General features: G+C 41.5%; 1 protein-coding gene across 2 annotated transcripts in view; it reads left to right on the forward strand.

Moving 5' to 3' along the window:
* The window catches only part of PITPNB (phosphatidylinositol transfer protein beta), a 63,912-nt gene extending 37,215 nt beyond the window's left edge, over window positions 1-26,697 (forward strand). Inside the window, exons 8-12 of one of the 2 annotated variants that reach the window (XM_021703632.2) lie at window positions 4,978-5,055; window positions 17,993-18,103; window positions 19,729-19,851; window positions 23,417-23,502; window positions 24,684-24,768. In XM_021703632.2, coding sequence (XP_021559307.1) covers window positions 4,978-5,055; window positions 17,993-18,103; window positions 19,729-19,851; window positions 23,417-23,464 — 360 coding nt within the window. In that variant the 3' untranslated portion in view covers window positions 23,465-23,502; window positions 24,684-24,768. Of the gene's footprint in view, window positions 1-4,977; window positions 5,056-17,992; window positions 18,104-19,728; window positions 19,852-23,416; window positions 23,503-24,683 lie in introns of both variants that reach the window. The other variant, XM_021703631.2, reaches the window with a different exon arrangement.
* Window positions 26,698-27,921: the final 1,224 nt, after the last annotated feature.

The raw sequence follows: 27,921 nt of genomic DNA on the forward strand, positions 1-27,921 counted from the left end.
GGTGGGTGGGTGGGTGGGTGTGGGTGTGGGTGTGGGTGTGTGGGGGTGTGGGTGTGGGTGTGGGTGTGGGTGTGTCCGTCCGTCCTTGTGTAAGCAGGTGTGGAGGGGTTGCTAATGCTTGTGGTTTGGGCACTCTTTTCCTCAGCTTACATTTAGCTTCACTTGTGGTAACCCATGTATGGTTCTTTAAGCAGTTTCTGGTGTCTGGAGCTCTTCTCGATTTTTCCACAAGCTGTCAAGAAACTCCTACCAAGTCCCCCACCTCCTACTCACTTCCCCATTCATAATCATGAGTTAAATCTGGGCTCAAGGACATTTAGGTTGGCTCAGCACAGATTTTGTACTTGCATTTTGGGGGACAGCCACTATGCTAAAAGATTCATAAAACTAATATTCTTTGTCTTCAGAATGAATCTGGTTTCTGTTGAGAGTTTCTATTGAGAGCTGTAGTGAGTAACAGATGTACACCCAAGCGGTAGCACAACTTTTGTATTCGAGTGACAGAAAACAGCTATTTATGAGAATTTAATGAATGTATTTTGTGGCTCCAGCATGGAGACTCAGTAAGCCATTTATTTACCATATTATATTTTATTTGTTCTCCATAGGGTGTCTTGACTTTCACTTGCCTCCTTTTTTTACTTAAATAAGAGTTTTCAATTAAATAGAGTTGTATTAACACTAATCCGAATCTACCTTATGCTGATACCGTTGTGTTTTTTTGTTGTTCGGCCACTAGTATTGGTGGAATGAGCCGTGTCTAGGGACATTACACCTAACTTGATAATGATGGTTTTACTAAGCCCTTATCTTGGCCAGGCCTCTGGGCATTATACAGATAATTAAAATTTGATCATAAAAAATTTTAAACACAGTGCACCTTAGCAATAAGATTTTTCTACTTTTAAAAGTGATTTTAAAAATACATTTCCGTGGCCTAGTGAATTTGCTTTCTTTTTTTCCCAAGGATTACAGAAAGTACATAGCAAATTCAGCCTTCAGAATACCCAGGAGCTGAAGACTCAAGTAGGCTACAGCTGTCTTCACCCACAGTATTCTAAAAGAACTAATGAGATGAGAAGTCTGCAGCTGGTGGCAAGCACAATAAACCATGAGCCAAGGGCTTCTCTTCATCAGAGCCTCCCCGTTCCCCATGGGATCCCAAAGGAGACAGAATACTAACAAAGCCAGCAGGCTGTCTCATTCCACACTATTGCTCATTTGCAGCTATAATTGGTAGCTGAGGTTGCATTCTGTATGCTGAAACTGTCATACATGAAGGAATATATTTGTTCATTGTGATACAGATATAAATCGGCCAGTTTTCAAATACGGAAAGACCAAACTAGATACCCAACAATAAAATTGTAGCAAAGACGATTCTGTTCCAAAAAATTAAATGTTTGTTATAAAGGTACAAAACTGAGGTGGTTAAAACTACACCTGCTTCCCGCTTTTTAATACCTTGCTACTTAATTCAACTGATTAAACATTTACGTATTCAAACCAACATAAAAAAACACAAAAATTCCTAGGTTTTGACAAGATGCATTATCCTCATCTGTCAGGGTTAAGGTGCTATTGTTAATAATTGGGTTCTGTTACGTTTTCAGTACAATACCTTTAATGTTTGCTGCTTTTTAGTCAAGAGAAAAAAAGCCAGGAAGATTTACCTTGGGAGATCTGTGTATGTGTGTATAGTATTTTATATGCACACACTCCTGCTTTATAGGCAGATCTACTTTGATACCTCTGCTGCTGCTGCTTCTTGGTGTTTTTGAAATGTGTTTTGCTTATCTGGCAGTTGTGGATGCTCTTCTGCCACTTGCTCTGTGGTGTACTAGAGTGAGCCAAGGACAGAGGCTAAGAAGGCTTGAGTTGAAGCCCTAGGGCAAGAGAGATTTTCAACTCACCACTTCCTTGTCGGGACTATGGCTTCCTCATCTGCAGAGAGGCAGCTCCGATGGTCTTCAAGGTTGGGTTTTTCTGTATAATTCTGTGAGCTCTTAGTTCAGAAAAGTATCGCAGTGAATAACTGGCACTAATGATGGAGGCTGGCAAGTAGACTGCAACAGTGTGTTGGGTAGAGAGTGGAGAAGTTTGGAAGCATTACTCCATGTTCTTCAGTTAATTAATTTATCAAATATGGATTGAGAAGCCCTGAGTTGTCACCCTGGGATGGAGCTGGGTTGGGAAGGGCCTGAAGGAGTGTCGTCAATGAAGCCTGCCTGATCCATCTGTTCATTTTCACCCTCCCTGGTGCCATCATCGTGCAGTAGTTCTGTAGGCTCCATTTCATCAGTTCTAAGGTTCCCCTGCCCTCTTTTCCTCACGTTTTAATACATTAAAAATTAGGGTTTGTCTTCCAGTTGTGGCATGCTTTATTGGCTGAGTGTGTTCTTTCTTAATGGCACATAAAAAGGTGGAGCATCCTCTGACAGCCTCTCAGATTTGGGAAATTGATATTTACTGTTCAGCACAGGCCAGGCTCCATAATATCTCAGATTTTGCATTAAAAAGAACATTTTGAATGGCATACCCACAGTGAGGTCACACCTGAGATGGTTTAAAAAAAAAAAGTACTTTCCCTTTAAACAGGATGAAATATAGAACACTTGCCAGGCCTCTGGGCATTGTAGAGATAATTACAATTTAATCATAAAATTTTTTTTTTTAAAGATTTTATTTATTTATTTGACAGAGAGATTGACAGCGAGAGAGGGAACACAAGCAGGGGGGACTGGGAGAGGGAGAAGCAGGCTTCCCGCTGAGCAGGGAGCCTGATGTGGGGCTCGATCCCAGGACCCTGGGACCATGACCTGAGCCGAAGGCAGACGCCTAACGACTGAGCCGCCCAGGCACCCCTAATCATAAAAATTTTTAACATATACCTTAGCAGTTAAGGTTTTTCTACCTTTAAACATACTGTTAAAACTCCTTTTAAGAATACATTTCCTTGGCTTATGTCGGTTGATTTCGATTCTGAGTACAGTTCTCTCCATTCTCTGTTGGCAGTTAACCTGTGCTCTCTGGGGTTTCCATTATCTTTTCTTTGTTTGCCTCTCTTTTTTTCTCCCAGCCCAACTGTGACTTTCTAGGAGCTAGCTAGCACCAAGTAGGTGTGTTGGTTCTCCTTACACCCTCAGAGCCCTTGGACTACCTCATAGCATCTTGTGTGCTGCTTTCTATGTGTGGTGGCTATGGAATAAGTAGACCTTGATGGAGGGAGATGGTGTCAAAAGTGATTATTTGATAGAATGCTAAATATTTTCAATTTTGGGGAAAAGTGAGCTTGTCTCTAGGTTTCAGTTCCAAGCCTCCGAGCTAGAGAAAATGTTTGATTGTGCTACGTGATTATTTACGTTAGCAGGAGGGCTGATTTTGCACTGTGAACCCAGGTCTTGAGACCACCTGCCCACTTGGTTCTTTGCTCAGCAGTGAAGTTGTTAATTTTGAAGTTGTAGCTCTAAATTGGAACTTAAAAATTTGTGTTAGTTGACAGTAATTGACCTTTCTGCTGATGTGCCCAGACACATGAGTAACTCCAGTTCTCCAACTCCTTGCAGGCGGCTCGTCCAGGTTTGTCGTTCCCGGATAATGCTGACTGACCTAATGCCTGTGGCTACACCACACGGTGTATTTTAAAGCACTAAGACCCAGTGTAGCCAGCTAAGTGTGCTTGTTTAATAATTATGGTGTGCTGTTGGGGGCCTTTCTGAAGTTTTGTTTTCTACTTGAACCTCACATTTTTCCTTCTTCACACAATTTATCTATAACTTTGTCAGTAATTATTGACATGTCATGTGTATTCCCTAAGTAAGTGTTGAATCCTGAGTGGCTGCTTCTCACCATGTTTTCTTTGATTTATGAAAGTTTGTCTTCTACTTTAGAGTATGTTCAGTGCTTGCCGTTTTCTCTAGAACCATGATTTTTCATACTTGACTTGTCTGGGCGTTTCCCCCAAAGTCTCTGGTCCTTCCATGAATGCCATGAGGGACCCTTGGCTCAGAAATTCTACTCGAGAAGGCAAGGGCTTCCCTTTGTAGGATTTTCAGCTCACCAACTGACCTCTGTTCACTGGTACCATTAAAATTCATTTGTTTTTCTAAATCTGGACTTCAGCTCTTCAAAGGGAGTTTTTTTCCTATTGCTGGGTTGTGTGTAGATACGTGTGCAATGACAAAAGAACTTTGGTAAAGCAGACAGGTTTAAAAAGATTTACTTCTTTCATTTTCTCCATTCTGTACGGAAGAGGATGTTAGGGAAATAGAATTGACACACACTATAGAACTTTGCTTAAAACCTAAGTCTTAGGGCCATTCCCCTGTGACAAGATATAACTGAGGTAGTCCCATCATGGAGTCGTAAACCCTTCCCTCGCCTTCTGTGACAACGAGGAGCTGCCATGAATGCAGTCCCTCTATGAGCAGGCCAAGGGATTTGCACTTGATGGGTCTCTGGACAAGGGTTTGGAGAGGCTGGCCTCGTCATTGAGGCATCCGGCACAGACCCAGCCATGGAAGAGATGGGGGTGTTGCAGGATCAGTAGTTCAGTCTGCGTTCCTAGCCAGAGTAGTCGCTCTCGGTCGTCACCTCTGGGTATTGTCAAGACTAGGATGAGTACCTTTTATTTCTCGAATATGACTATATATGTATCAAAATGTTGAAACCGTTAAAAAAAAAATGTGGGAATATTTGTTCTTGGAGGTAGCTGTTCAGTAACCAGTGGCTTGCTCATCGAGACTTTCATGACTAAATATTATGTAGTTGTCTTGCCTTAATGTTAAAGTGTGTAAAGCAAAGAGAACCAAACCAAAAACTTAATGTAATGAACCATTTTGCTCCTTTTACACAAAAGCACAGTAAGTCTAATCAGTTTCTGTCCTGTGTTTTAGTAGCTGCAAAGAGCTGTTCTGGCAGGGTTAAATAATTTTCCCTGAGTTTCTTCTCTGCCTCTGACTTTGTTTTGCTTTGCAGGACTACAAAGCTGATGAGGACCCAGCGTTATTCCAGTCAGTCAAGACCAAGAGAGGCCCTTTGGGACCCAACTGGAAGGTACTGGATGCTGACCTTTCTGACAGGCAGAGTCTTGGCAACAAACCACTTGACAGGTCCCTAGTCTGGAAGAGCTGGTGATGTTTAAGTGAAAAATAGAAATGGCACAAAAATAGTTTTATTTGTGATAAGGACTTAGAGCCAGTTGCAGTTGGCCAGCAGGTGTGCGCTATATTAACAAACAGAACACAGCCAGACTGTCACTTTCAGCATAACGCTCTTCCGATCACTCTTAAAAGAGACAAGTGATGTAGTCTTCGGGGATTGTAATGTTCTCTTCTGAGACTTGAAGCAGTACAAAAGTCCATGTTAAATGAAGGTTTATAGTTTAATTTAGTCTTAGTTAAAACTGAACAAGTTGCATTCACCTGAGCTCATGTTCCTGGCCTTTTAGTAGTTACGTTCTGGAAACCAGGACACCAGAGAACAATTTTGATGGCAAGTAGTCATTTTCTAATAAAGAACACATCCTTACTTTATTCATGGGAGTAGGAAAAGCAATGTCAAGGTAATCATTTAAATTGCTATAGAAATATAATGCATTTTAAAGATAGCCACTAAACTAAACGACAGACCCTTAAAGAAGGCTTAATGTGGTGATGGCAAGTTATTACAGTTAATTTGACAGGAGCAGGGGAACATTAAAACCTAAACATGCCCAAAGCAGATTTCCACCAACGTGTTTTACTTGGTAACCAAATCTCTTCATGGTGAATCCAGTCACTGATCATTGATAAAAGTTATCTGCATGCTAGTTGTTGCTTGCAGATAGAGGATTACTATAACAGCACCACAAATAACCCATTGAGTGGTTCTCCATGGGTGTTGGACTGTTTTGCAGACTGTCTTGCACATCAGCTAAAATGAAGAATGAGTCTGACTTTGTTCTATAAGAAATGATTCATAATGATCTTAATTTTGCATTTGTTCTCTGGGTAGAGTTCAGTTCCAAGATTCTCCCAATTGAATGGTCATGGCCAGAGACTTTTAACTTTAATTCCCAGGAAGTGATATATGTCACTTATAAATTAAGGAACAAATTCAGTATGTGTGATCTAAATTTCATTGAATGGATTTAAAGAATTTCCCCAGCCTTTTGCAGATTTCTAACTGTGGACTTTAGAACTCACACTGAGTCAGAGGCAAAGTCTTTTCCCTTTGAGATTTAACCTGGCCTTCCAAAAAAAGAGTCTCGTGTTGGAGCAGTAGATGGGTGGCCACCTCAAAGGCAGCCCTATCTTCTAGAAGGCCGTCTTGCTCCATTAAGTCCTAAAGCTAGCTAACGATGCTTTTACAGGGAATAGAGCGCAAAGTTGAGACTAATTTCCAACCTTTTAGGAACTTGGAATTTGATTTTTATTCCTTTTTTATTTATGATATACCCTTTTTTTTTTTTTTTTAAAGATTTTATTTATTTATTTGAGAGAGACAATGAGATAGAGAGAGCATGAGAGGGGGGAGGGTCAGAAGGAGAAGCAGACTCCCTGCTGAGCAGGGAGCCCGATGCGGGACTCGATCCCGGGACTCCAGGATCATGACCTGAGCTGAAGGCAGTCGCTTAACCAACTGAGCCACCCAGGTGCCCTATGATTTACCCTTTTAACTAACATTGCTTTGTCTTTTATCATCAATCAGTGATTAAAATTCTAGAATAAGTTAGTTTTTAGAAATAATATGAAATTTACATTTTTTCAGGTTGCATTATAGCATTCTTCCCCCATTGTGTTTGTGTGTGTGCGTGCGCGCGTGTGAGACAGTTGCTTATTATTTCTCTGAGAGGATGCTGGCTGATAGTGATCCCTTTCCACCCCTTTATCTCTTGGTTATTAACTTCAGCCAAATGATGGTGGATGTAGCTACTCTTATAAATGGAGTTACTGCTTAACTGAATTTCATTGAATTACCACGATCTCAGAAATAACCAGTAGTGTGTCGTCGTCCACTCCCCCCGCCCCCCTGCAGTTTCTCTTTCTGAGGTTTCATTTATCAGTGGTCAACTGCATTCTGGAATTAGTTGTTCCTTCTGAGGTCAGAAGGTCAGTGGTAGCCTGAAGCTGCATCACAGTGCCTGTGTTGTTCACCTCACTTCATCTAACCGTGTAGGCATTTTATCATCTCACATCGTCACAAGACGGGTGAGCTCAGAATAAGAAGATACTTTGAGAGAGAGAAAGACCAGATAGAGGATTACTATATATATATATTCGTGTAACTTTTATTACAGTATTTTGTTGTAATTGTTGTTTCGTGATTAGTTGTTGATGTCTCACTGTGCCTAATTTATAAATCAAACATGATCATAGGTATGTACATGTAGGAAAAAACATAGTATATATAGGGTTCAGTACTGCCCGTGGTTTCAGGCCTCCACTGGGGGACTTGCAACATATCCCCCATGGATAAAGGGGACCTGCTGTAATTACACCATCTGCTTACTCCCCTGAAGGAAAATAAAGAGTAGAAAGGATGACAAATAACTGCTAATTCAGCATATAGAAAACTGTGGACTGACTTGATCTTCTCAGCATCTCTTGTAAGGAGGCCCCGTTTGTCAGTAACTATACTCCTCATGGCACTGAGGGCAGCACTGGATGATAGTTGCAGATTTCTATACTTCTGAAGTAGGAGAAGAGGCAAGGAATACACGGTAATTAGGGCAGAAAGGACGAAGAAACTTTGTTCTGGACCCACTTACCCCAGAGTGTATGTCAGAATGTTCCTGTGTCAGAGCTGCTTGGTAGCTCCATAGCCCTCCAGAGGCCTTCCATGTGCCATCCCACCCTCACCCTTCAGTTTTCCTTCCCATTGCCCCTCAGGAGAAACTCCCCTTACAAGAACAAACTCAAAAGTGTATTCAGCACTAAGTGCAAACTCTGTGATCTCTTTGAGACTTTTCCTTACTTATCCCATACTGGTGTGTTCTTCTGAACTATTGCAGTATTTACTGCTTGTCTGCGCCAGACTGGAGAGTGGAAAAGAAACTTCTCCTTTGGTGCCAGGCACTATGCAAGGTTGTGTTTAGTCTTCACGACTTTCGTGTGGGGTAAGTGCAACTGCTTCATTATATAGATGGGAAACTTGGTCAGAGAAACACAGCAGGACGCCTCCCGTTTCCACAGCACTTGATTCAGTGCTCAGCACAGAGATGTGTAATGCGGAGACATGGCAGTTTCTGACTCAGAAGCCTGTGACTCCCCAATCACTAGTGCATCTTTTATGCCCTGTTGCATCAAGGCACTTGTGGCTCTCTGTATTCATGGTATTTGCCAGAATTTGTTAATTCCTGTTAGTATCAGTTGTATGTTTCCAATGGTCAGAGAGTCTGTGGGTGAAATCCATTCCCTTATCCCATGTGTCACAAGTTGTGACTTCAGTAACTTAATCCTAGCTCTGGGCCTGGGTTTCCACATCTCTAAAATGTGAGGGACGTTGTAACTGCCTCAGAAGGTTGTTGCCAGGACTGAATGAAGTAATGAATGTCACATTCCCAGCTCAGGAAGCTTGGGTCTTTGGAAATGAAAAGCCTCTTCATGTCTTGGGGTTGATTACATCTATGCATAAGCCACCCTATTTATGACACAGATATTCTTTGTCTCTATCTAGTATCCAGGGCTTCCCTCGTTTTAGTATCTGGGTTTGTCAAACTCATCTTGACTCACCCCTCCTTACCCCTTGTGGTTATGTATGTTTAATGAGTGCTTGGCCTAGGTCAGCCATGAAGCAGAGGCCACATAAAGGCTAGGGAGTCTTTGCTAGCAGGGGATCATGGGGATGCCAGGGAATAGATTTTCATATTTTCCAATTAGGTTAGAGTACAGGCTTTTTTTTTTTTTGCCTTGTGGTATGATACATACCTTTTGTTTTTTGAAAACTACAGACCCAGAGATGCGGGCCTTAGTTATATATTCATTTTCCCTCTGAAAAGATAATTTTTAAAATCTGAGCACATGAATTCTATTTTGTTATGTAGGGTTCAACATTTAAGTGATTCTGTGCATACGAATAGAGTGATTTATAACCTGATAAAGATTTTTGCTTCAAGGTAGATTTGTGCATTTCTTATGGATTTAAATGTTTATTTCTTTGTGGCACTGCATGCACATGCGTGTGTGTGTACATGCTTTGGTTTCTTTTGGTTTTGAGGGCTTTGTTGTGTATTATGACATTGGTATGGCTGCCTATTCTAATGGTGTATCAAAAACAACGTACATGTGGATTCCTTTAGCTTTCCAGTTTACCTCCTCTGAACTGAAGAGTTGTCATTTTAACAAATTGAAACACCATCTTTGAAGATTATGGTGTCATTTTTATCCTATGGCAAGGCCTCATTTCTTTCTTCATTTAATCCAGACGCCTCATGAAGACTTAAGCTTCTGTGTCTACATATATGAGGTAGTTAATAATTAGGCCTGTGAAGGTCTTTGTAGGAGGCTTTGCCAAAGTATCTGGCCCTTAGAGTGCTTGACATGTCTCGGAAGATTCATCTAGTGTCTGAACATTGCGGTCTAGGGGATCAGGTCAAATAAGGATACTGATCTAGAAATTGGGATTTTTATGTTATCTTTATATGTGTATTATGTGCTCTTTCTAACCATAAAGGCATGTCCGGTTAATGTTCTAATTCCACTCTGGAGCAAAAGCTCTGGCATTTGGAGCTTTCATAACATTATGTCATGCTGTTTACCTGCTCAGTCCTGCTTTAGACTCATTTTTGAATTACCAGAGAGGCTGTTCTGGATCCTTGAAGCTAGTGGAGGGTAGCCATCTTTGTGGGGTATAGGGACGCTAATTTTTGTTCCCTGCCCTGCTACCAAGACTCCTTTCTCCTCCTGCCTCTCATCTATGGAAAGAAGGTGGAAGCCTTGCTTGTCAGTGGCCTGAAGTAAAGATACTTCAAGGTCCTGTTGGTCAGGGATGGGAAGAATGGAAGTGGGGGTGTGGGAGAAGTTACAGCTCAGTTGTGGAAATCTCTTTGAGATAGAGGTTGACAAGAAAACAGCCCAGAGAGTCCTCAAGAGGCTGGTGAACACTGATAGCCCCCCAAGGAGAGAGACTGAGGGTGCTCTCCTGTCTTCCATCTAGATATTGCTGTGAGTCCCAGGAAGGATGTGAAGATGTTTAAAACGTGTTCCCTCCCTATAATCTCACTTTCAAAAACCTGTAGTGGGTGGCATAAAGAGGCTTAATAATTAGTTTCTGGTTAGACCACATTGTGGATTATCTATAATAAAGCAGACCTTAAAACATGGTTGTTTTGTTTGTTTGTTGAGCATCTGGTTTGGAAACTAGGTTTTTAATACATCGTAAAAAATAAGTAACACTTGGTATGTATGAATTACCCAACACCTATAGAGGACACCAAAAAAGCTATTCCATGTCTTCAAGAAGCTGAGCACCCCAGGAGTGATACATGATTAGTTCTAACCTTATCTTGGATAATGAATGCCTCTGTTTTCAGGCAGCACCGAAGGATTCAGGCTTGGACAGGTGGAGTGCCTTACTTGAGTTCGAGAGGTGATTTGACAGGATGGGCCCCTTGCAGAGTTCTTACTGACTCTGTCAGGGACGATGTTTTCTTCATGAGTATTATCTGAAGGGTGAACCTGTGGTATCACTTTTACATAGTGTCACTCCTAAAGGAATTGGACACGAGCACGAAGCACATGTCGTAGTTCTGATTAGTAAAATGGGTGTGAGCTACAAAAACACTAAGTTTGGAGACATGGAAAATGTGACTGATTGTCCTGCCACAGGAAGGAAGCTTTCGTGTCTTATTTTCATGAAACTAGTTTAACCCGTGATCACTCTTTTGAACTTTGATTTCACATTTGCTTACTCCATATAACATTTCCCATTTGCCCAGTCAGACAGGAATCTTCCACCTCTGAGCCCTACTGAAGTCCTTAGTCGGTGACCTTTCTCATGGTACTTTGTGTGTCTCATGTCAGAGTAGTGGTTTATGTGCTCACACTGTCTTCCTTCCCCATCTCCTTTGTCCCCTGGTACACACTGAGTTTTCAGCCATAGGCTCTGTGTCTGACCTACTTAAATAGGGCACTGCCTAGCACAGAGGTTTGCTCCTAGGAGAGGCTTAGTAAGTATTTGCTGGATTCAAGTTAACTGCCTTAAACCAAATAAAACACAACCAAATGTTGGACTTGCTGTGTACTTACAAAGAATATAATGCCCACTGTAGGTCTGGTCCAGATGGCTACCAAAATCTAAACAAAATTGAGGGAATGGTATGGCTGAGTGAGGAATTGGGTTTTGCTTGAAATTTCAGTACACATACTTCACATATATTCTCTAATCTTCTGTTGATATTTACTGATGGATGCACTGGCAACAGCCCCAGCAGTGCGTTTATTTTTGACTTTCTTAGTGAAATCTGGGTTGGAAACTTACATTATGAAATCAACAGCTGAAATTGAGCATTCAGATTGCCTTAAATTGAAAAATCAGAATATGAAGGCAGTGTGAGCCTACCAGAAACTGCTGTGTCCTTCCAAAGTATTAATTCTGATTAACTGGAGCACATGCCAATTTCATCTTCATCCCAACGCATTTTAAGCCGGAAAAGTGTGTGTGGAGTTGCCGTGTAGCATGGAACTATGAGAGGACCACATTTTCAGAACATGAGTTTCCAGAACGCCTTTGGGTTTGTTTTGTTTTTTTCTAATTGTCTTTTACATTTGTTTATATTTGTTTGTCACAGATACAAGAAACTAGTTCTTGTGGATAACGTGGCCTGATTGCTCACCATTCCAGTCAGACACGCTGCGTTTTGTTTGGTTCTGTTGCGTGGCTCCAGTTATACATTACTCTCCCTCAGGCCCAGTCCGCATACCTCAGAGTAACCTAATACACATCGTTAAATTAAAAACACAATTTGAGTTTGGGGGTTTCATTTATGGTTAGAAACATGAAATGTAAGGAATTCAGTGACTACACAAGCTAAATAAAATTTTGGAAACGTTTTTGCAACTAGCTTGTGCTTGCTCTTTTACAGATGAAATTTAAATTCTGTAAAGATGAGTCATAATTTGGGGTTCTTCAATTAGCTCAGGGTTTTCATTTAAAACTTCTGACCTTTCTGGTCTTTTGGTGACCCAACAGTCTATACCTTTTATTTTCAATTGTTCTTTTAAGTTTTTATGCTTTAATCTACATACGACTCATATTTATCAGCAAAATAATTGTATTTACTTCTAGGTTTAGGAAAGAGTGAATCCTGTTTTGCTTTAGGTTAGGAAATGTTAAGTTTGAGTTGCGTTGAAATTATGTGTGAATGATCTGAATTTGGATTTTGGCTTTATTTGCCTTGGGGTTATTTTTTTGCCTGGTGGAAGAGGAAAGAGTTGGAAAACATTTGTATTGTTTAAGGCTAGAGAGGAAGTTCTGCTCGGCCCCAGTGAGCCTCCTGAGAGCCGGGCAGACAAGCTGGAGCTCCTTTGAGTTCTGTGGATCCTAGAAAATTCATCTGAATGTGGAGTCCCAAATATTTGCCCCGTTGAGATTGTTCACATTTTATTTTATTTTATTTTATTTTTTTTTTAAAGATTTTATTTATTTATTTGACAGAGACAGAGACAGCGAGAGCAGGAACACAAGCAGGGGGAGTGGGAGAGGGAGAAGCAGGCCTCCCGCTGAGCCGGGAGCCCGATGTGGGACTCGATCCCAGGACCCTGGGATCATGACCTGAGCCGAAGGCAGTCGCTTAACCAACTGAGCCACCCAGGCGCCCGAGATTGTTCACATTTTAAAAGTTACACATTTTTCCACAAGAATATTTCTAATAATACTCTGAGGAGTATATCATATTTTACTCTGCATGTGTACCTCCTTTTTACTTTAGAAGTTTAAGATTAGGAAAAATGTAGCATGGACCGGACTAAAGTTAGATATTTAAACCTTAATTTAGCTTTTAGCTTGATTTTGTGTAGCTTTTATTTATTAAACATCAAAAGGAAAAGAAGCAGGAAAACATTTAGATTGTTTATAGTCAAAGAAGAATGAAGATTTGAAATAGTACCCAGATAATTTAGGGCAAAGTAATTCTTTGTCCTAAAATACTCAGCTTAGGGCAAAAACTTCTGTAGTGTATTTTTGAAGCATATTGATTTTTTTCCTGATTACAAAATGATATATATTTATTAGGTTTTGAAAATAAAGAATTGTACACAGAAGAAAGTAAAAATCATTATAGTCTCACCATTTAATTATTGCTATTTGTTACATTTCCTGAGTTATGTAGTTCTGTTAATAAGTGTTTATACCGTGCACAGATACCTGTTTCTGTTCATATTAGGCCTTTTTTTTTTTTGAACATTATTAAGCATTCTTTGAAAAGATGGTTTTTAATGGCTTATGTGTAGTAGCCCATTGTTTGGAAGGTTTATGAAGTACTTCACCGTTAAGTCCAGGTTTTTGCAATTATAAATAAATCCGTAGTGTTGTTGTTTCCTTACCTGATGAACTGGGATACATCTCTGAAAGTGGAATTACCAGGTTAAAGGGTATGTGGTATACATAGGAAACGAACAGCTTTAAGGCTCTGTAATGATGTGTGGTCAGATTCTACCCCAAGAAGATGGTGCCAAAAGTATCGTTTCAGCTTTTACTTAACCACATCTAGGCAATCTATTTTTGGTTTCACCATTAAGTATGGATACTTTTTTTTTTTTTTTAAAGTTTATTTAAGTGATCTCTACACCCAATGTGGGGCTCAAACTCAGGGCCCCAAGATCAACAGTCACTTGCTCTTCCGACTGAGCCAACCAGGCACCCCTAAGTGTGGAGACTTTTTAAGCCATTTTTAAATTTAACCATTAGTCTTAAGGCCATACATAGCTCAAAATAAGAGGGAATTGCGTGAGTCATTTTAAGAACTGAATGAGACCTTAAATATCACATATATATTAATTGAAGAAAAAAATAACATAACTTCTTTGTTCTCAGCTTTTTGCTCTGGTTATTTGAGATTATGTTTCTGTAAGTCACCTCTGTGCCTTATGTTGTAAGGTGTTGATACCATAGAGAATTAGGCCAAGAAATAAAGGCAGCAGGCTCTTTGTTTACTTGTTTGTTTTTTAATTGGTACATATTCCCTGAATTTTTCTTTTCTTTAATAGTTACTTACCAGTTTTATGGAAAACAAAAAACCAGTGAGACTGGAATACACATTTTAAATCTGGGGAAGACAGTTCAGAGAACAGGTTCATTTTGTCCCATCACTTAAACTAAATTTTATAGATCAGTGTTCGTTTGTAAATTACCAGTATTACCTTAATTGATTTGAACAGACTGCCAGAGTCACTAGAAAGAATGAGAAATAGACTTAGGTAATTGTTGAAGTCATTGTGTATGCTCTGCTCTTGGAGCCCAAGTGTGGTATGGGCATATTTGTATTAAATTTAGCTTACTCTTTAATTAGAACCATGCTTCATCCCGCTGTTTTTATAAAATGGTAGGAGAATTCTGAGGAGTTGGTGTTCTGCTGGAAACACCCAAGGTTTTCGTTTAGCACGAGGTGTGCAATGATTCGGAGTTTCGGAACGAAGGGATCAGCAGCCTGTAATTAATAGGACCTTAGAATGTTCCATCTGGAAGGTATCTTAGGGCTAATCGTGGTGCATCAGAGGTTCTCAGCCGTAGAGAAAATTTAGCCCAAGTGCATGGAGGGGGCGGGGGATATTGCACTAAGCCCATTATAGAATAAAGTGCAAAATAAAGGGAAATAGCAAGACAAGACAGGCTATCAGATGTCAAGGACATGTGCTTACCGCCTGCAGTACTAGGCCACCCCCGACCCCGGACAAACTGAGTTCACTCATCCTTGCTTTTAGTATCACGTCAGTGGAGGATGAGAAGTTGAGCCTTTCCTTTTACTGACAGAGAAGTAAGGCCCAGAGAGGTTAAGGATCCTACCTGCCTTACATAGAAAGTTACTTTGCATAATGGGAACTGCAACCCATGTCCCCTTATTCCTAGTCTAACACTACTATTTAACAGGTGTTTAAGTACTATATTCTTCATATACCAAAATTGTGTTTCATATGAAGGTTCTCAGTGACACTCATTGGATTAGAGAGTACCTCAACACTGGCTCGTGGCTTATTGAAAAAAATGATATGTGAAAGGCCAGTCTTGTGATAATTTCAGTGAGGCTGGGCATTCAGAAGCTAGTTGTGTCCTGTGGAAGGCTGGCTGGCTGGCTGCTTCCACACACAGGAGCCCAGCTGAAGTGCGTGGGGCCTGCGGGGTGGGGTGGGGCGGGGTTTGCAAATATGTCTCAGGCCAGGGCCACAGCAACAGAAAGGTGTCCCTTCTGGTAGAATTCATTAGCACCAAGGATAGTGGTTTTATCGTTATTTATGCACATGTAATTACTCTTCTCTACTGGCCACTTTTGTGTCCTCTACAACACCTAGGACAGATAGGGTTGTAAATGACACCCTCTTAATACTTGCTGAATTAAGCTTGTTCATAAAGTGTATGGGATTGTATACACATCCATGCTGACTTTTAACATTAGTACTCTTTTATGGGAGGGAAAATGGAGCTCAGCTAACCAAGTTCTTCTGTTGACATAGAACTCACCTGTACAAGGACAGTTTGCTGTATATATCATGTTTTCATTTAAATGCAAATGGTGCTACCTCACTGATTTAACCCATGTACCAGCTCATTAATAGGATGAAATGTGGGGCGCCTGGGTGGCTCAGTCGGTTAAGCATCTGCCTTCGGCTCAGGTCATGAACCTGGGGTCCTGGGATCGAGTCCCGCATCGGGCTCCCTGCTCAGCGGGAAGCCTGCTTCTCCCTCTGCCACTCCCCCTGCTTGTGTTCCCTCTCTTGCTGTGTCTCTCTGTCAAACAAATAAAATCTTTAAAAAAAAAAAAAAAGGATAAAATGTTATGACAGTAGATTTTCTGAGAAAAGTTGATCAGTCATGCAGGACTCTATAAAACATGGAATCATATTAATAATAATACCAAGAAAGAATTTTTTCATCTATCCTGTCTTTAGAATTCCCTTGAAACTGGAACATTATTGAGGATTTGGGGGGAAATGTGGTCTGGTGCTATGATTGCATAAATGAAGAATAATTTTGAGGTTTTAGAACATGACGTAGAAATTCATGATTTTTTAAATGTATGTACATATGGCTGAATGGAGCGAATATTTGCCACAGACAGTGAACCTCCTGAAAGTGGGATGTGTGAATGGGTTGCATCTGACAAGAAGGGACAGTGGCACACAGTGTGACCGATGCTGGCATTGTAGTGTCTTGAGTGTGGGGTGAAGCTGAGAACAGTGGTGAAGAAGGGGGAAGAACCCTTGTATAGAAGACTGCATTTCTCTTTTCACTCACCAATTCAGTGTTTATAAAAAGTGCCCCCATAGTGTTGCACATGACTTTGTACCCTTTTGAGAAATTTTATTTAAAATTGTTTTGCAAACTCAAACTGGTAATTCCTACTCTATGAAAGAATAAAGGAGAGCGAGAAGTAATATGTATTAAGCCGTGAGTTCCCCCAGCTAAGCACGGAGCTCACACTGTTTTACTCAGACTTGGCAAAAGGGTCCTGAGACATAGCTTTCATCTTGTAAGTACACCAGCCCTGGGGCTTAGTGTTTACCGAATGGTCCTTTCCATGCAGACCGTGAGCTCCAGAGGCAGGACCGTGTCTGCTCTTGCTCACTGGCATGAGCCTGTCCCAGGCGCTCTTCTGGCTCAGCCCAGGAGGGTTTCGTTCTCCTGCACACACACCTTGGAAGACCCACATGAAGCTCTTGGCTCACCCCCTCCTTAACCCTTCCCTCAAAATAAACATGCTAGTGCCTTGAACTTCCCAAAGCAGAAGCCTGACTCAGTTTCACAGAAATGGGCAGTAATACATAGATTGCAGTTCCCTGCCCAGTTTTTACAATAAAAATTTCAAAATTCGCTGAAAAAACTGGGAAGAACAATGAGCACGTCCACCTAGATTCACCAGTTGTTAGCGCTTCACCATCCCCTCTCTTCTCTTTTCTCCTTCCCTCTCCACCTCTCTCTACACAAATGCATTATATTTACAAGATTTTTGGCTGAACCTAGGTTGACATAATCTGAAGTTCCAAATTCTAATTGCTTTTTAATGTTTTCTGAAAGTACATTATAGACATTGTATTTTATTACTTCTTTAGTCTTTTAATCCAGATAGCCCCCACCTCTCTCCCTTGTTCCTTTTTTTTTTAATAGTCCCCCCCCCCTTTTTTGTTTTTTTTTTTTACTGTAACAACCTCAGTTAACAAACAGTGCCGTTCCCTGTGCCAGTGTTAGAAGACACAGGAGCTGACTACGCTTCCCGACGGTTCTTCGTGGAGCCTCAGCACAGCCACGGCGGGAACGTGATAATGGCGTCAGGAGCATCCTGACGCACCCGAGCTCACTGTTGGCGTGAGGTGGATCGCATTGGGTATTTAATATGAAATCTGAACAGTGTAGTTGGAGACACAACAATGCCCCTATTTTTTTTTTTTTTAAGATTTTTATTTATTTATTTGTCAGAGAGAGAGAGCACAAGCAGAGGGAGGGGGAGAATCAGGCTCCTTACTGAGCAAGGAGCCCGATGTGGGACTCGATCCCAGGACCCTGGGATCGTGACCTGAGCCGAAGGCAGACACTTAACGACTGAGCCACCCAGGCGTCCCAACAATGCACCTATTAAACTGCAGAGCCAGGAAGTAACTTCGTCTGTGGAAGGAGGGTTTGCAGCAGGGGAGTACCGCTGCTTTTGCTAAAATGATTTTGAATTTCCAGATACCCGAATTAAACACATACGAGATTGTACTTTTCTTCATGTATGTCTGTGATGTCGTTACACAGCAGTCAATTTTCATCAAAACATAAATATTTAAGTCACGATTTTTCCTTTTCTATTTTCTTCATCTAGAAGGAGCTGGCAAACAACCCTGACTGTCCTCAGATGTGTGCCTATAAGCTGGTGACCATCAAATTCAAGTGGTGGGGACTGCAAAGCAAAGTAGAAAACTTCATTCAGAAGGTAAAGGGCTGTTCAAAATGCAGTGACTTAAATTTAGGTAGCTATTAATGGGGTATTTTCTGTTAGCACCGCTCTTTCTCACTTACGAGGTAAAAATTATTGCTTCTGTATAGTTCCTCTCTGTGTTTCTTTTTTTTCTCCCTAGAAACAGCAAAGACAAATGCCAGCAGGTTTTAAGGGGCTTTCTTTGGGGAAGAGCATAGGAGTTTTTTGTTCCAAGTCCTTTCCCCATGGTTTGCCCAGCTGTATAGAGAGCCCTTTCCACGTACAGCATGCGGGACCTGGTGTCCTGGCATCGGCTGGAGGGAGAGGCCAGGCCTTCCCTGCTGAGGGGCTCCTCTGTCCCAGCTCAGCTGGCCACTCACTCACCCCCTCCACACATCTCTCTCTTGACATACACTTTCTTACATCCTTTGCACTTTCTCGTGAGATGTTTTCTTTAGAGGTCCTTACTGAGAATAGTTACACTCTGAACCTAGGGTGACAGAATCTGAGGATCCGAATTCTGATTACCTCTTTTTTATGTCTTCTTTATTGAAGTGAAAGTAACATGGACAATTTGATCTAGAAAGGGGAGAGTTGGAGCTGTGTAAATAGGTACACATGTTGAAAACACATAGGGAGCTTGAAAAGTTTCTTCGGTGTCTACTTTTCCTGTAGTATGACTATTTCTTCTATTACCATTATTAAGAAACCCCTGGTACGCCTCTGAACCCACAACTGCTTGTATCTGTTCCACCATAACTTTTCTGCTGTTAAGCTGGAACCGCTCTGACATTTTTTTTAAAAGGGTCCTAATGTGCTGGAAACTGATTACTCTTGGGCCTGCTTACAGCTGGCCCACGGTAGGCACTCTGTAAATGTTGGCTTCCTTCCTTCCTCTTGGATCATAGTAATAGATTAACAACTAGTTCATCACACGTGTAATTGATGAAGTCCCTTCTGTTCGTGGAAAAAAATTTTAGAGTTGAAGATTGTCCAAAAGTATTAAAGTACTCACTGTTCAGTGCATTTTTCTCTCTTCTTGGGAAAGTTTAGTAAAATTTAAATAATGCAGCAATTAAAACCACTCATTATGTACATGGTTGTGTGTGTGTGTGTAGTGATAGTAATATGGGAGTATAAAAATTGATGGAGTGTAATAATTCTTGATTTAAATAAACATCTTATTCCAAAGAACCAGGATTCTTTAGTTTCAGTACACATTATATTCAACCTCACAGTATTCCTTTGAACTGCAGAGAAGAATGACCATGGATAGTCTATAGTAGAAGAAATCGAGTTGACCTTTGGTCACTGAGATTTAGAAAAAGGTAAAAATAGATCAGGTCTAGCAGGAGTTGATGTTGGATCAGAATGTGAGCCCCATGGTTTTTTCCGTTCCTGATAAATTGTGCTACCTTTGCGAGGAAAGATTGTTTCACATTTCACAGGGAGATTTTTCTTTTTCTTTTGTTTTATAAAATGATAATGGGATGGAACTAAGATTGCCACTAATTGACAAAGTGGTCTTTTCAAACCAGGTATATGGAGATTGCATGGGTTAATTGGGACGTAGAAAGTTAGTATGTTATTAGTCTTAGATTTTTGCTGTCTTACACTACTATTCTTCTTTGTTTTAAAAGCAAGAAAAAAGGATATTTACAAACTTTCATCGCCAGCTTTTTTGTTGGATTGACAAGTGGATTGATCTGACAATGGAAGACATTAGGAGAATGGAGGATGAAACTCAGAAAGAACTAGAAACAGTAAGACTTCCCTGTTTGTGCAAATTCTCTCATTGCCACTCTCTAAAACTGTGTGCGCGCTGAGTAAGTGTAGATTTAGGATTAAGAAGAGTGTCATTACAAGCCGTTTTTTAATATTTACCCTCATCAAAATCTGGTTTCTTAGACACTAACATCCCTCGCATGTTCTGATTTCTCTTTTCTTGAGCATCTTCCATGAAAGCAGAATAGAGCTTTATTGATCTAGAGTTGGTTACCTCTAAGATGCCCAGTGGTTTTGTATTCTTTGTCATGCATCAGTTCTCTCTGATGGTACCTGGTTCATAGTCCTTTTAGGCATACACTTGATCAGACCAAGTTGCCTTTGGCTCATTTTCTTATCACTGTAAGTTACTGATATTCGCACAGTAAGTCCTACTTCCCTCTTCTGTAGAAAAGATAAGCCTAGCTATACTGTCACAGATGCCAGAAATGCCTCCTTCCCTCCCACAGCTAGCACTGAATCCTTAGCTCTTCATAAGCTTTAGGCAGAAATTGAGGTGATGCTTGGGCCGGAGGTCAGCATGCCATGTTTCACAGTTAAAGCTCCCGCCCACCACCAGTGAGCAGGGCAGCTGCATCGTGTGGGCACCCCCTTTCTGCCAGGGATGGATTCTTCCCACTTCCTCTAAGTATCTGGTTTTGCTTTTGCTCCGGACTACACTGCTTTTCAGTTGAAAGTAAGGCCCTCCTGGGGGCAAGTGAACCCAAGGAATGTCCGGGATAGGCTAGTGGTTTCCATGCAGTCATCCAGAGTCCCGCCAGCAGTCCCAGTTTTGGAAGCCCTGCAGGCGGGGAGTGTTTGACAAACGCCTGTGTGTGAGGCAGGACCCCCACTTAATCACAGGAGAATCACGGCAAATCATTCTTTGGCACAAAAGGAAATCTATTTGTCTGGCACACAGCATTATAAAGAATCTGTGTTTAAAATTGCTTACTTTTGGTGATTACAGCAGATCTGCTTCTAATTAGCTTTATACAAACCTTCTGAGAGGACTAGGACTTAACTTTCTTTATAAGGCAATAAAATGTTTTAACCTTATCTTATACAGAAAGTAAACTTTCGGCAGTCTCCAACTTATGAATGGATTTTGTTCCAAAAGTTTTTAAGTTGATTTTTTGGCATTTGGGACATGTTTTACCATGGAGACAACATAATAAATTGGAGTTCGGTTTCTAGGCCAGACAATAGAAGCCTCTTTGACCTCCATTTCTCATACTAATAGTATGACTCTGAGTTCTGGATCTCGGGAGTAGGGTGATAGAATGGCAAACATAGAGGGTTCTCCCTCACCCCCATAGTTTTAGGCTGGCCCCTAATATTTAAACCGGCAAGAGTAAGTCATGGGTACTTCCTTTTTTCCCCATGCCCCTCTCCCACTTTTGTCTCCCCTTTTTCATGAGTCCAGTGCCCTTCTCTAAGAAGCACCCCTGCTCCTGCCCAGTTTTAGTCCCTTCTCCCCTGCCTTGCCTGATTCTGCTCCCTCTACGTGCTCCAGGCTCCAGAGATACCTGCCCCTGTCCCCAGCCCTTCTGAGCTGCTAGGCTCAGCTGAACATTAGAAAAAAAGCAGCGTGCTGACACTCATTCTCACTAAGCTCACCGCATAGCCTTGCTGTCTTCAAAAAGGATTTGCCAGTGCTGAGATAAAACAAAACATACTTAACTTTTCTTGGTTTGAGCTCTCGAGAAGGAGTTTTGGTTTTGATTTTGATTTTTTTTTTTTAAGATTTTATTTGAGAGAGAGAGCGAGCGAGCATGAGCACGGAGGGAGAGGGAGAAGCAGACCCCCGCTGAGCAGGGAGCCCGACGTGGGGCTCAATCCCAGGACCCCGGGATCGTGACCTGAGCTGAAGGCAGACGCTTAACCGACTTAAGCCACCCAGGCGCCCCTGGTTTTGATTTTTATGCTGAGAGGACTGTCCATAACATGAGGAAAAGAGGTCATGGTTGGAGGGTGAGGGATGGAGCCCTCCCTGGTTGGAGCTCTGAACCCTGCCTACCTCTGGACTTCTCGGACAGAACTTGGCTGGGACCTCTTCCCTTAGGAGAGTGCCCTTACTTCCATCCCAAGTTCTCAGTCTCAGGACACAGAGCATTCCCAGTGTAGACACAGTGAGTGCCCCGATGAGGAGGTGGGGATTTTGCCGAGGGCCTGCAGGCTCAGCTCCTTTCTTCTCCGTGCAGGTCCGTAAGGTAGACAAGTAGTTCCACAGAAGCCCCGTTTATTAGAAGATATCATCGTTGCTGTGCCTACATGGCTCAGCCTGACTGATTCCCACATGGTGTTGGTAGAAATCTTTTGTTGGTTCAGGGTTTGGGGGTACATGGCCGTTTCTTTATTAGAGATCTGAAAAACATTTTAGGGCAATTTCAGCATTCTGTGCTGATCATCGTAACTTAAAATCCCATTTAAGTTATTTTGCTCTGGGTCATTAGGGAGTGCTTTATTCCACATCACATTGCTGCTGCTTCGAGCCCTAACAGGTGGTTTGTTAGTATCTTCAGACTCTGGGCAGTAGCATGCCTGCAGGCCAAAGTGCCTACCCAGAAAGCACCTGCCTCATGAAGAGGCTTAACACTTCCATTCTTCTCCACCACCCAGGGAATTTCCCCTTTTCTTGAGGTCCTATTTCCCTGACACCTGATGATAGAGTTTGATACATTGTAATTCTCTTCTTAATTTGCAAATATTTTAAGACTTGGGTATTGCTCATACGGGATTTGGCTTTGGAGAAAAGGAACAGCATCTTGAAAGCTTAGGCATGACAGGAATGCCCCTGCCTGGAATCCTAAAGAGAAATATGGGTTTAAGGCCCAGCTGCTAAAGAAGTACTGGGGGTAAACTTTCTGCCTGTTTGTGCACAACTGGCACTTCTGGGGGTCGGGGAGAAGTGTTGAGGTTTAGAAATGTGTTTATTACATCTGTTCCTTTTTCTGTCCATTCTTTTCTGATTTTCTCATTGAGTTTTTTTTGGAATTGTCTGTGGTCTGCTGTTACGAATACCTGTCCTTTCTGATGCATCCTTATGTCCTTTGTTGTTTCTCATACATTGTTCCCATGCTCACTTGTTCTTCCTTTTGTCCTCCCTCTTTTAAATAAACTTCCCATAAAGAACTCCTCTCAGGGACTCTAGTCTCAGAAGCAGTAGAGGTGGCCACACCTTGTGTCTTCCTGTCTGGTCTAGGGACTAGGAAAATGTGAATCAGACCATCAGGGCATTTTCTCACATGGTATTAGTGAACAACAGTTCATTTACCCTTGGCTGTCTTTGATAATTTCATACCATCATTCTGCAGGCTTTTGTTCCTGGATTCAAGAATAGATACACATTTTTTGTGTTGTTGTAAGAAAAGCCTTTTGCAGGATTTTCCTTACATAACCAACTTTACTAGAGGGGCCTCAGAACTTCATTCTCAGTGTGGATGTGGTTATGAACAGGCAGCGGTCAATCACAATCTTTCCTAGATCTTTTTTCTGCCTTCGCTTACTAACCCAATTTAGAGTCTGTGATTTCAGCAGCTCATGATTTTATTTTACGTTTAGATGCGTAAGAAGGGTTCCGTCCGAGGCACGTCGGCTGCTGATGTCTAGATGAGTCCCCTGTAGGGTCAGAGACAATATCAAACTGTGTAAGTGAAGACCTGGGTAAAAAGAATGTTTAAAAACCAATACCTTGTTGGTAATGGGTAGTTAACTTGCTGAGCAGAGACTAAGTATTAAATGTGGTTTAATTTTTAGAATTTAAAGAGATACATATTTTAGAGATTGACATGGAACACTTAAGTTATTATTCTGTAAGAGTTTTATCTGTGGAACAGGTTGAATTTAGTAATCTCCAGTTAGTTCTTAGTGTTAGGGCCAGAGACCAACTGCCAGGCATACTCATTCATCACGTAGTGTTGTCCTGGAAGCCAGCTGATTCTTCGTTGATGTCCAGTTATTTGACCTATTTCTCAATAGAACCATATGTGGTTAGTAAGGAAATACGTAAAAGCATTTTAAACCAGAGATCCTCCATCCCATACCAGAAGGGCAGCCTTAGTGATTCATTGTAGTTGAAATTTTTTCCGAACATCTCAGTGTCTTCCTTCACGTTGAATCTTCTGTTACCTTTACAGTATACACTTTGGCTTTCATTATAATATAAAACATTTCTGTGGCTTTATTTCCCTAACACAAATTTATATGCTCAGATAAGAGATTTTCCTCGAGGGGAAAAAAGAGCCTCAGAATCTACCCCACATACCAAAACCAGCATGAGTACACACAAGGGGACAGTCCACTGCTGCCCGTTGTTACTGTTGAGCCTACAGTATTGAGGGAAAGAACAAAACAGAACACTCTCTTCACTCACTGTGGTTCTTTGCTGCCCCCTTACTGTGCTACCTGCTCTTTAATTATCGAACAGGGGAGAAATGGAGTATTCAGTTGTGAACACAAGTAGTTGTATAAATAAGAATGAAGAAACTCTGCCCGGATTCCTCCAGAGCCCTGTCTTTAAATACAGTGTTCCTGTAAAAAAAAAAAAAGATTATTGTTACTTTTGTTAAGTTCTTCCAAGTTCTGTGACTTATTTCCACTTCCAATTTATTTTCTCCCTGTTGAAACAAAATGTTATGTCATAGTGAAACCAAAATCTTCAAGAGATTAAATTTTTTAAATGTAGTAGTTGGGGTACGTTTTCTGCAAAAGTTTTGCCATGTTGAGGATTTTTTTTTTTTTTCTGGAGAATGTATGTGACATGATAACATTTTTTGTGCGTCTCTGTTTTAATATTGCCCTGTTTTTTCCTTTTTTTTTTTTTTTACAGTTACGTAATCAAGGTCAAGTGAGGGGAACAAGTGCCGCCAGTGATGAGTGAAGAAGAATCTGACCAGTATCTTGCAGTGTTGACGTTTCCCAGATGTGTGCTTGTGATGATGTACTCACACGCACAGGTTCCCAACCACGTGTATATATATGTGTGTGTGTGTATATATCTGTAGCTGTATATAAAACGCATGTAGAGCTACAGATCAAGATACACACACTTGTGTATATATGTACATACAAACATACTGAAAGGATTAGTACAATTTCTCCAAAGTACTGTACCTATCTTCAAGAATGCAAAAGAAAATATTTTCAATATATATACCTGGAACAGATTTTAATAATTATCAGAGTAATACCATTAATGGACAAATTGACTGCAATGTAATACTAGCTGGTATGTTTCATAAATGTCAAATTGTGGACCAATATATATAGCCTTTTATTACTTTTCTGTTCTTTTAAATCTTTCTGTTCTTTTAAATCTTATAAATTTTTATTTTAGTCCCATAAGCAACAGACTCCCACAGAAAAATTTATTCAAAATCTTTTGGTATTCCAGTGAATCTGGAATGTAAACTCTGAATGTATTTATAACGATTTATTTCTGGATGGTTATTATCTTAAATTCAAATTGGACAATGTCTATTAGTAAGAAGTATAGTTACCAGCCAATTTTTACTTGTTTGCCCTGAGGGAAAAATCGTTTAAAAAAAAAAATTCTGGTTTTTATTGGATTTTTGTATTTTAAATTTCAATATTTTTCTACATCAAACCTAGCAAAAATGGAGATGATGGTTTGTGATTTATAATAAACACTTATACAATTTTCAGGCTCCTGTTAGGCAAACAAAGAAATTGATGAAGAAATGAATAGCATCGTAGGCTGTAGGAAAACTTTTGGAAGTAGAGCACTTCCATGGAGTCTTGTTTCTGAAATGACTGTTTTCTGAAATTAGAGCTTGGCAACTATGCAAATGATCTAGATTCCTCACAGCTGACATGCTAGAATACAGATAGTGGTGACGGTTTTGTTTTTGTTTTTGGTTTTGGTTTTTTTGTGCTTTTCATAGTGAAATACGCCCCGAGGGGGAGGCGCCGCCTTTGAGATAGCGGAATTTCAGAGGCAGCGCAGGCTGGTCTTCTTGCCTGGGAGGCCCCGCTGAGGGGCCAGTTCGCCGCCGCCCATGGGGAGGTGCTCTCTAGTAGGACGCCATTGGAACCTGTCACGTGTGAGCATCATGAACGTGCTGGTTGGCAGCCGCTGCCACCTTGTCCTCCTCCTTCTTCCTTCTTTAAGAAAGGAACCATAGCTAGGTAAGATTTTTATCAGCTCTCTCTGTCCAAATCCGGTTTTTCTCCCGTCAGTCCTGGAAGCTTGACTAGAAAGATACTGTTGAAGCCTTCTGGTCACAAACTGTCTTTAACCTCTCGTCCTTCCTGCAACATGCTGGCCCCTGTAGTCCTATCACGTTTGTAATCTGATTTGCTGACAGTCCTGCCCGCCCTGCTCCTTATTTTCCCATACGCCCTGTGCCCCACTGAGGTGGTGGCAGTGAGTCAGACGAGGGTGTTGAGGATCACTGCCGCACCGTGATGCCCTCTTCGCCTTGGCTCCGAACCCCACGTCAAATATGTCCTCTGTGTACTCAGGATCAAGACTGATGTTTACTCTCTGGGCACTGTTATAAGATAGGTGTTGTCAAAGCATAATCATTGTCTGCAAAGTGTTTGGTGCAAGGAAGATTATTGCTAATTTTGTGAAATAAAGAGTCTCGCCCTCTCCTTTTAATGGACTAAACTCTCATTGGCATCTGTAGCTTCGTTGGGAGCTTGGGCGCACATGGAAATCCATGCCCAGCGCACGGATTCTAATGTTTTCCTAACAACTGTGGAGATTTGAGGGAATGCGTGGTGAATGTAAAATACCTAGTTTACTTGGCAGTCTCTTGTGTAAATTACAGTAAAACAAAGTAAATGAAATTGAAACAAAAAATAAATTTGATCACAAAATGCCACTTGTGTGCTTGAGTGGTTGTTTCCCCAGTGCCACGTCTAGGTTCAGCACGCTGCGGACCACTTCTCTGCCGCTTTCTCAAGAAGTCTCTGTTGTGCGGCCCTGCCACTGTGGGAAAAATAAAGGAAAAACACGGTTTTTAAAAATTTTTCACCGCAAACTCCTATTCATGAAATGTGTCTATACCATATTAACCTGTTACATTTGCTTTCTTAGATAATTTTCTGCTTTTAAAAGTAAGCAGAAAACCAAAGAAGGGTTACATTCTAGAGCTGCTCAGCATTAGGAGAGGTGGCCAGCTGCATGGATGGGTTCATACAGAATGTTATATTTCCAGGTGATCTTTGTTTCCTGAGGTGATTTTCGTAGTGTTTATCTCAGAGTTAGCGTTTGCGTTTGCAGGGCCAGTCTGTCATTCGGGATGCTGAGCGCTAAAGCTCAGCACTCGGGTCTCGCCAAAGGCAGCAAGATGAATAAAAGCACACAGTGCAGTGTGGGAGACACACACGCACAGACTACAGTTCAGTAGGATAATTGAAAGAGAGTTTAGACGTCATCCATATCGTGCAGATGCGAAAGCAAACGTTCAGGCCGAAGGCGGCTGGGCAGGGCGGCGGGGACCCAAGGAGCCTAGGGTGTTGCTCTTGGGCGGGCACTGCCAGCAGGGGGCCTGGGGTCAGGATCACCCCTTCTGGCCTCTTGCTGAGTCCTGGAGTGCCCAGCTGCGGTGTTCAGGGTCAGTGTCCCTGAGCATATGGGGCGCCCTCACTCACTGTGATCTTTCCCTTCCTGTTCCGTTGCTTTACCAGACTGCCTCCTGGTTGATCTAAAATCACAGTGGACCCAATACCTGGCTTTTATAAAGCTCACCTCTCTCCCCGTTTCCAACTTGCTAAGCTGTAGAATTTCACAGCCCTGCCTCCTCCTCATGTCTTGTCTCTAAGGAATAGACACTTAACTGTTCATCTCCTCTCAGCTGCGTTGACAAGGTCAGTGTGTAATACCCTGTTCTTGACCATTTGGAAAGGAGAATGTTGTTCTGCCTGTTCTTAGACCCTCCAGTCCGACATCCGGAGAGCCATGGAATGTTACAATGTTTTATGACTTAGGATTTTTTTCAAGTTGCCCTCACTGGCAGTTGTAGAGTTTGGGACTTAGAATGGTTGGGAGGGAGGGAAAGCGCTAGGAGACAGGTGGAAGATTATCCCGCTGAGCTTGG

This window comes from Neomonachus schauinslandi, chromosome 14 (genome assembly GCF_002201575.2).
Source record: "Neomonachus schauinslandi chromosome 14, ASM220157v2, whole genome shotgun sequence".
NCBI classification, from domain to species: domain Eukaryota; kingdom Metazoa; phylum Chordata; class Mammalia; order Carnivora; family Phocidae; genus Neomonachus; species Neomonachus schauinslandi.